At 44.1% G+C, this 10560-nt stretch overlaps 1 protein-coding gene across 1 annotated transcript; it reads left to right on the top strand.

The window, feature by feature from the left end:
* Positions 1 to 5357: 5357 nt before the first annotated feature.
* Positions 5358 to 7273, top strand: LOC109743550 (putative UDP-rhamnose:rhamnosyltransferase 1). The gene is made up of 2 exons (XM_020302652.3): positions 5358 to 5933; positions 6990 to 7273. The coding sequence occupies exons 1-2, from the start codon at positions 5410 to 5412 to the stop codon at positions 7228 to 7230; spliced, it is 765 nt and encodes a 254-aa protein (XP_020158241.2). The 5' UTR covers positions 5358 to 5409; the 3' UTR covers positions 7231 to 7273.
* Positions 7274 to 10560: the final 3287 nt, after the last annotated feature.

Raw genomic sequence — 10560 nt, 5'->3', positions numbered from 1 at the left:
CCCTGGTGCTGTTGTGCGCCTATCCGCTTTTGCGTCTGTGCGTTGGGAGCAGTCACCGTCCGCGTGCGTTCGCCTCATATCCGCTAGGTGGACGGGCGACCCAAACGGATAAAAAACGGACAAAATCCGTGTCCATTTGAGTCGCCCCATTGCAGTTGCCCTAACAGTTTGCTTGAAGCAAACCGTACTCAAAATTTATGTTTGATCTACTATATTTGCCTGTGTTCCACTAAAACCATCAATCAACCTCAAAGATGCAATGTTGCGACCATCAAAATAAAAAAAAACATGCTGAAAACGAGTATACTTGAGCATTTCATGTGAGCATGTCAAGATGAGGCCATGCGCGATGACCTAACATGCTGGGAAAAAAAACACGAACACAGAAAAGACAAAGAGAAAGAGCCATACGCGCAGACTGCACAGTGCCTTGGATGAAACGGGAGCTGACACTGATGTGAACCCCAAAGGGACACGCATTGGCTTGACCACGCTATTCAACCCATGGCGGGGCTGGTTGGTTCTACCCCTAGCATTGCCACACTTTGCCATATATTTTTGCCAACCTTGCCTAAGCTTAGTTCATCAAAATGAAGCCACAAGTTGGCAAGTCTAAGAAAATCTTGCCATATTTTTTATGTGTATGCCATGTGGAGCTCAAGTGTGGCTTACCTAAGGTGTGATTTGAACCAAACACTCACCTAAGTTAGTTAAATTTGTTTAACCTTAAATGTGGCAACCTTTGGCAAAGTTAGTCACGAACCAAACAGCTCCTAAAATGACAATCAGACCACTAGTACCGTGTTGTCACATCGCTACACTTAGCCCAAGACCCGCGTGACCTCCTGCCAATCCTAGCTCTGCATGCAACCCCATGCCAGCAGGGCCTTTTGTGAATTTAAAAATGCCTGCTTAATTTCACAAACTGACCCGGGTCTAGTCTAGCCCAGCCCCTCTTGGCAGGATTCCATCTAGTGAAAAAAAGATGAAGACGACCAGTCGGTCTGCTGGAGCGAGCAGCGAGGTGCCATGCATCGTATAACCATGCATCCATCTGCATGCATTGGCCGCACCCTGCCATACTGAGCCTTTGCCCTCCGTATTTTGCATGCAGGGAACAAATAACCACAACGATAGATGGGCACCGGATAAAAAAATCCACAGTTCAAGGCATACAGGTAAAACGGTAACTTTTGGCTTGGAAATAATGCGACGTCGAGCACCGCTTTGACTCGCCCAGTCGCAAAACAGTGACCTAGCTAGAAGATGGGGCCACGAGTTTTTCTGATGAAGCTAAATAATACTACATGCATACCTACACGCCACAGTATGCCGCATGCACAGCTAAATCCGTCAGACCACAGGCATACCTACACACCACAGTACTAGTGGTTGTCACCTATCAGTGCTGCTGTAGCACCGCTGTCACCTATTCAACCATGGCCTGAATATTGTAGACCTCCTGCCAGGCCTACTCCTGCCAAGCCGCATGCTACTCCCTCCCTCCCTCCCTCCCGTCGCTGTTGCTCGCCTTAAAAAGGCCAGACTAATCACGCTAAACCTGCAAACGACTGCAGCTGCACAGTGGCAGATGCGAATCGTAACGCAGCTGGACGGACAAGATAATAGGGTGCCGGGACACCCGGGTGCCGTCGCACCTTTTCGGAGCAGTATATGGCTGTGTTTGTTTCAGCTTTTGTAGACAGTTTCTTGGGAGAAAAAGCTAAAGCTGTACCAAACAGATAAAATAGAGCAGTTTTGTGTGCAAAGCCCATATCAGTTTCGTCCAGTTTTACGTGGTATAGCCCAAAGCACCTCGCCGCGTACTTTCGCTGCGAAGCTGCTCGCAATAGGCAGTTTTCCCAGCGCTAACCCTGCCCTTTGTCCAGATTTACAACCAAATTGCCATCCGTCCTATTCCCCTGCGAGAGCTCCGGTTCCGCCAGATTTGTACAGACATCTAATTATATGTACGGATTATGAATTATAATGGACGGTCTAATCCTTTAGCCCTCTTTTGTAGTCTCTCCGTTCCAAAATTCTTGTCTTATATTTGTCTAGATACGGATGTATCTAATACTAAAATGTGACTTGATACATCCGTATTTAGACAAATCTAAGACAAGAATTTTAGGACGGATGAAGTATGGATTATTAATTATATGGACTATCTTTTGTATTGTACGGGCAATTGTGACTTGCATGGACTAGCGATGTGACAACATAATTCTTTTGCTCACTATTATTGTATGTATATATGAGCAAGAAAGTGAGAAAATTATTATTATAAAAGGTTTTATGCATTACCATAGAACAAATCATTCCCTGTCAGTCAAAATACCATTTAAACAATCTATTAACCCTGAATCAACAAGTTACACTGACCTCGGTATTCTAAGGGCATTTCGGGCTTTTCATCAGCTCAAAGTCGTTTCCACAGCTGTGTTGCCAAATAGCTAACCTTCACTACAGTTGTTTCCTCAGCACAACAGTTTTGCCAGCACAGCAAGTCCACAGCTGAAACTGTTGAAACTGAAGCCCAAACAAACACAGCCTATATCTAATCTCTTCGTTTGTATCTATCAAGAGAAAATGCCGCCGCCTAGCAATCTCACCTCACGGCACGGCCCCAAGCAGCCGCGCTTCACCTCAATCCCAATGCGTCGTCCCCACACGCCCAGCCGGCCGTCCAACTCCCCTCGGCCCCCCTTGCCGCGGCCGCCGCTGCCACTGCGTTAAGTTGGCTCCGTGCAATCGCCATGCTCCTCTTGTAGACCTTGCAGGCTCGCACATCGGTGACCTTGCGGCAGGCCTCGAACATCCGCTGCCTTCTTATGGATTAGAAGTTCAGTTATCCATGATTGGGTATATCCGTATATGTGGTATGATTGCATCATAAATTTTTCTTGCAGGTGCTAACTGCTGCCCCTAGGAAATAACCGAGCATCACTCAATTGCCAACAGACTGAACTAATATACTTCACAACTTAAAACCTGAATTTGCGTTGGACATGGACAACTCTACGAAGGTGAATACTAAACTATCCGTGAGCACCTGTCGCCTACATACTGCTGCCTGGGAGCCGAGGCGGGGGATGATGTATTTCTGTATGGCCTTCTTTTCGACGACGGCAAGCTCTTCAGCGGCCTCCGGTGTTTTTGCCACCACCGCCATGAATCAGGCCACGATGAGCAGCCTAAGCCAGCTCTCCTCACATACGGCCAGGCGAGGAAGAGGAGGACGGGTAGGAGACGTCAGGTGAGACCTGCTCCAAGCCACCGAGTGTCTGGTCGACGAGCACGGGTTGATCGAGGAAGGGACGGGAGATGGGCCCGCGGAGATGCATGCGCGCGACGGCGGAACAGAATGAGAGGGAGAACGAGTGGGTCGCAATAATCCATCCGACGAGCTGAAAATATGCTCCCAAATTGCCCTTGGATCTCGTATACTGTTCGCGTTAAACAAGCAGTGCACGCTGTACTGCTAACCCAATTCAAGCAGTCTACATCTCTTTGGGACGTTAGATCTTCAGGAATAAACGGCCAATATTCATTTCAGGGTTTCTCTCTTCTCAACGAGCGATTTTAACATAGTCCCTCTTATCCTTACTTTTCACATGAAAGATAAGAAGGTAAGAATTAATCAGACCCGTTACTTAATGCAATCAACATCTCAGATCTATTAATACTGTTACGGTCTTATCTCTCATGTGAAAAGAGGAGGTAAGAAGGAGCATGTTAAAATACCTCATTCTCAACAGGGCAGCATCCTTGAAGAGTATCATCTAGTTTCTTATTGTCCCTAGGATCGGCCACCATATCTGTTTCAAATCAATCCACACAGTATTATTAAAAGACATGGGAGTTTCTATGTTTCCACATGGCTCATAACACACATGCACATATATAATTTAAAGCAGTATGTTTCTGATAGCTGCCAGAACTTGGCATTAGAGAAAAAAAATCTACAACTAGGTCACAGGAGAAGAACTCTGAAACAGAGCACCAAATCTGTTTTGCAACTACACATCCAAAGAACAAGTGTTCTATGGACTCTTTCTAACTAGGTAAGAGCATCTCTAGCAGACCCATAAAAGGGCCGAGACCGTATAATTCCGGCGAGTATACGGGTTCGACCCGCTTTTCTGGCCAGAATAGACATCGTATTCGCGGCCTGGCCCGTAAAAATTTTACCGCAGCCGCAAAAACTCTCTCCCCACCGCTATATATGCGGTTTCACCGCTCGGATACGGGTCAAACCCTATCTGCCTCCACCGCCGCTCCGCCGTGATTCCCCTCCTCCTCCACCCAATTTCTCGCCGCCGGCGAGCCTCAAAAAGCCATGGATGGTTACGGGAGCTCTGGGGATGACGCGGAGCGCCGCCGCTGCGCCAGATCCGACGCCGCACGCAAGCGGGGCGCGCGGAGGTGGCTCAACCGCGGTAGCCGGCCGCCGCCGGCGTTTGAACGTCGCGAGCTGGTCGAGTTCGAGCGCGAGCTCGCCCGCCGCCGCTATGCCTCCTCCGGGTCCTCTGCCGCGGGGAGCTCGTCCACGGGCGCCTCAAGCTCGCGGCTCACTCCGGTGAAGAGAGAGCCAGAGGAGCTCGGGCAGCTCGCCGTCAAGCTCGAGGCCGCCGTGCCGCCGCGTCGAGGAGTGAGGCCCCGAGGACTACCTCCCCCCCTCCCCCGGGGCAGGAGGAGCACCTAGAGCGCGTCGTCATGGAGTGGTCGGCGAGGGAGCAGGAGGAGGCCGAAGCGCGCCGCCGCTGCGAGCTCAACTACGAGCAGATGTTCCTCCAGACGGGCGGCGTGGCATCGCAGGCACACACGTCCAAGGAGGCGGACCTGCACTTCATGAAGGCGGAGCAAGCCAAGTTCTTCATCGACCTCGACTCGTCCAACGAGGACTGAGCTCCTCCGGCTCCTCCGCCGCGTCGCCGCCGCCGCGAGCTCGTCGATTTTTGTAGCTAGGCTCAGACCTGCAGATTCCCCCATTAGTATGATCATTGTAGTATGTAGATGAACTAATGTATGATCAATGTCGTTGTAAGTTTCTCCTGCGAATGCCTTTTTAAAATTTTATAGTTTCATATATGAGGTCTGATCTGCAGCGCATGAAATCGATCCGCAAATCTCATCTACAGCGAACCATAAACGCAGTTTGCGGGTCGGTATTATACGGGTCTGCTAGATATGCTCTAACGTGCCCACTGCCCTGGACGAACACCAAAACAATTTACAGCCCTGGTCCCTGGACGTTTACTTGTGGTCGTGCGTAGCCCAGCAGCTCCATTATTTAGTTAGCTGGCCGTGCCCACTGCCTACACAGCAACACGTACGGCCAACACCAAGGACCAAGCCTCTCCCTGCTTTACTTTGCTCCATCTAATCCGCTGCGAGCAGATCGCAATGGAAGCAGCGGCTGCCGGCGCCGGCGGGCTGGAGGTGGTGGTGTTCCGGTGGCTGGCGTTCGGCCACATGATCCCCTTCCTGGAGCTCTCCAAGCGCCTCGCGGCCAGGGGCCACGCCGTGGCCTTCGTGTCCACGCCCTGGAATCTCGCCAGGCTCCCGCCCGTGCCGGCCGGCCTGTCCTCCCGCCTCCGGTTCGTGCCGCTGCCGCTACCGGCCGTGGAGGGGCTGCCGGAGGGCGCCGAGGCCACATCTGACCTGCCGCCCGACAAGGTCGGGCTCCTCAAGCAGGCCATGGACGGCCTCGCCGACCCACTCGCGGCATTCCTCGCCGCCGGAAGGAGGCCCGACTGGATCATCCACGACTTCTGCCACCACTGGGTACTGCCCATCGCCGGCCAGCTCAAGGTGGCATCCGCGACGTTCCTCATCTTCCAGGCCGCCTTCTTGGTCTTCGTGGGGCCGCGGTGGGCAAACCCCGCACACCCGCGCACGGAGCCGGAGCACTTCCCCGAGCCACCCAGGTGGATTCCCTTCCCGTCCACCACCTTCTTCCACCGCCATGAAGCCCAGTGGATCACCGACAGGGGCGAGAGCCAGAAAATTTGGCCATTGGGTTCGCTCATTCACTCTTTACGAGAACTTGATACTAATCTATGAAGATTAAAGTCTAAGTGCAACACCTTCACACGAAAGAAGTCCAACTGAAACAAAAAGTATGCACCCATAAACAATACTCCCTCTGTCATAACGTAGTGCATGTGGATTTTTTCTAAAATCAAATTTCATCAATTTGACCAAATTTATAGAAAAATTTATCAACATCTACAATACCAAATATATACTAGTAGAGTGCCCGTGCATTGCTACAGGCTCTTAAAATAGTTTACAAGACTTACGTGTTAAATTCCACACGTACAAACAATATAACACAAATACAATTATTTAATAACTGCAGTCCATTTTTGCAATGTAAATTGATAACATAAAGAAAAATTAACGACATGTCCATGTAACAAACTGAGCGATGTTCCAACTGTACATCTATTACAAAACTATTAATATCTAGATGATGCGCTTAAGAAATTCTTTCGCAATATTAGAAAAGTTTCCTTTACCTTCATTCCCACGAAGTTTTAGCAAGTATAATAAAAAATGCTTCCTCAATTCATACCCATCCTGCAAAAACAATACATGTAGTTAGTATATGAAAATTTCACGTCGAAGGTCTTAAAACACGTAACGGACAATACTCACCGCGCAAACCGGCTTGACCAATTCTTTACCGTTCCACCAGAGCATAAAATGAAAAACAAAATAGCCAGACGCATTCCTACAAAACTTTAAATTAATAATATAAAGAATATAGTGATAACAAAAGTAAATGTTTTTGTTATGAATTCATTACCCGTCTATACTCGTTGGAACACCAAATGGAAATAAACGTTGCCATTTGGATATATCAGAATTCCAACCAGACAGCTTTATTTCGAGTGCTTCTTTGAAATCCCTTGCAAAACTTTTTAATTTCAGTGCATACCTTAATTTTTTATCCTCTGACGATTGTGATGTTTGAATAGGATCCATAATATATACACGACGTGCCTCTTTGTCGATGACGTACATGATGTATCGGCCGATGGATGCATAGGAAAGATAAATCTACAAGTGGAGCTATTAGAAACAACAATAAACCATGATAACAATGTACAAAATACTTTACTTATCTTGTTGCACGATGAGATGTCGTTGTCCATTCCAGGCCGGCTATCAAATAATGTTGCCAATGTTTGGATAGTTTCCTTCTCGCAAAACTTCTGACCTCGTGTTGACTCTAACATCATGTACTAAGTAAAAAAAGAAATATTGTTTCAACATGTTGATACTAATGACACATGCAATGAAGAGTTACGATAACTTACACAAAATCATAGATCCATGTAGTGTATAGGAGGGTCTGTGAACAATACTCCCTCGTCACATGCCAGCATACACACGGAGGTGTTGAAGCAATCATTGTCCATAGGCTGCTCCATGTTAAGTATGCACTGAAGTTTCTTAAGACTTAAGCCCATTGGATCGGGTGTCGAGCTGCGGACCCATACCTTCATATAAATTGGATGGTAAGAAGAACAATAATATACATCCGCACATTAAATATTGATACATGATACTTACTCCAAACACCCGGCATCATCGATCGACATGATGTAGTTGCATAGGCCGGCAAGTAATTCACGTTGGTCCGTGGGTATGATAGTGATTGGGGCAGGACGTTTGTCTTTGACTACGTCAGCTGGATTCTCCAGGATCTCGAGATCAGAATTAGCTAAAGTTTCTTCATCGTCAGGTTGATGGTATATGGGACCTCCTTCTAGCTTATTCAGCTCTGAATCGAGCAAAGTTGCAGCTATTTTTTGTCGAAAATGTTTCATATCCTCCTACAAAATATATATAAAAACAATTTATATACTATTTTGAGATAAAATAACGAGATAATGTATAAAAATGAAATACCTGGGTGAACTGCTCTGACAGTCCATGTAATGTCCAGTATTCCATATAATTTAGCATAAACAATCCACATGATACGCTATAATATTATAAAATAATTCTTTAGAATATCACACAGATGAATCAAATAAACAAACCATTGTAGCAAGTGCTTACCCATCGGTTGTATTGCCTCATGAAACTGCTCTACAACCGTCCATTTTGTAACATTGAGATCGGGCCAGTTATGACCTCTGATAAACTCCGGACTATGCTCTACAAGTTTGAGACGCTTCTCGAGTCATAGTAACTACTTTATGTATGAGAAATATTAGGGATCAAGACAAACAAAACATATGTTAAGATGAGTACAAAAAATTTGATAGTTACCGTAGTAGCAAGGTCATTGCATTTGACCCGAGAACCAAGTGAGTCCAATACTTGAATCTCAGGTTTTTTGGCATTGGCGACTACTAGATACCAATGGTAGCCCGGCATGTTAATCGAAATGAATAACTGGTGTAAATATCATACAAGTCACGGTCGCAATTAGATATAAATATTAATAATTCATTATACATATGAATTAAATAAAAACAATCCATAATTATATGCATGGATAACGAGACAAAAACTAACCATATCTTGCTGTAGATAAGTATTAACATGATGCACGATGTGACGATATTTTGATGGGTCTATGTTTCTTTCCCCGTCTTCTTTTATCTAGCCAGATACAAACGTACTAATAATGTGTACCTTTTCACCCGCCCTGTCTTGTAGATGGTCGTGAGCAAGCATGCAATATATGTAAGCATTTATCACCTGTAATCAACATTTAGATTATATTTATATTTTATGATATTATATATCGTTCATATTATTAATTACAAAGTTTGTGCAATTGGTCTTACACCGTCATGTAAGAACATATCATCTTTCATAAGGCATTCCAAATCGTCGGTTGATAACAAGGCATCTCCAATGCCCACGAACTGGGTATTCTTGGGGGCAAACTTGATTGATTCGATGACTGTAATATCTCTAGGGGTACAAACATAGTCTGTCGAATTCATAAAAAAAATGAGCCAGCTTAGTAAACAAAATGAGCCAAATTAGTTGAATACAAAAGGCAATATCACAAAAATAAGATTGATAATAATATTAAAAAATACCTTGTGGTATAACATGTAAATTAGCATCCTTTTTTGGTTTGTTATGAGATATAACCTCTTCGACATTATTATGTTGTGAATTTTCGTCCCCTTTCAGCAACATCGCATCTGAACCCTCAATGGATTCTTTCCGTGCATCTCCAAAGTCCATATCCATGTCTCCTGTATTCTGAAAAAACAAAAATATAAAAATAGCCCTTCCGTATTATCATCTATAAGATACATACAGAGGAAGGTTAGCTATATGCATCTCTTCTTGTGGTGTTTCAGTGTGGTCTGTCATCGTTGCATCAGTGCGTACGCCGGAACCCATCAATTTATATCTATGCTGAAATATAATCAATAAATTTACTGCATCATAAAATTATATATAATATGTAATAAAACTAAATGTGAAACTAACACAACTGTTTTCTCTCTAATAAAAAAGCATTTGGTTATATTAGTAAAATATGTTGCTTAAATCATTTTACTAACACAACAATTCGGGGAAAACAACAAACTATAATGTTCATATATAAGTAAGTAGGCGTCTAAAATTGCTTAAATTATTTTAAATTAATTGTATAGGCTATGGAAAATTGTCAAACAAAAACTAAAACAAACAAACAAACATTAACCAAGTTTATTTCTTTTTTCTATGATTTTTTTGTGATACCCTTAGTATATGTAATAAGCATAATAATATTTATTTTTATGAACCATGTTTAATATATATATATACAAATTTGTTTATTTTGTGAGGTATGAATACTGTAAATATATATGTTATTTTGTGAGGTATAAAAAATAATTACAAAAAAAATTCATCCCAGCGCTAATAACAACTATACCATGATGAAATATAAATGATATTTCCTACTGCATCATATAATTATATATAATATATAATAAAAATAAAAGTGAAACTAACACAATTTTTTTCTATGCAAAAAAGAAAACCTATTTGATATTATAGAAATATATGTTGTTTAAATAAATGTCCTACCCCATGAAAATTCGGGAAAAACAACAAACTATAATGTTCATATATAAGTAAGTAGTCATCTGAAAATTATTTAAATTATTTATGCAGGCTATGGAAAACTGTCCAACAAAAGAAAAAAACATGCAAACAAACCTTCTTCAACCAAGTATATTTGTGTTTTCTCTTATATTTTTTTGTGATACCCTTGGTATATTTAATAAGTATAAAAAATATTTACTTTTATGAACCATGTTTAATATTATACACTTTTATTGTTTCTCTGAGGTATGTATACTTTTAATATCTATATGCACAGTATTTTTTTGAGGGATTATCCACAGTATATGTGGACAAATGGTCCCGCCCGACACGGCACGGCCCGACCAGCATTACACGGGCCAGACATGGCACGGCCAGGCGCAGCACAAATGCCTCACGGGCTGGCGCGACAGCCCACCTGGCCCGTTGGCCTCTCAGCTCACTCGTCGCGGTTCGCCTTTCCCCATCCCCTGCCGC

The sequence above is a fragment of the Aegilops tauschii genome, chromosome 1, assembly GCF_002575655.3.
Source record: "Aegilops tauschii subsp. strangulata cultivar AL8/78 chromosome 1, Aet v6.0, whole genome shotgun sequence".
NCBI lineage: Eukaryota > Viridiplantae > Streptophyta > Magnoliopsida > Poales > Poaceae > Aegilops > Aegilops tauschii.
Note: the sequence above shows the minus strand (reverse complement) of the source record. Positions and strands in the feature narration are given on the sequence as shown.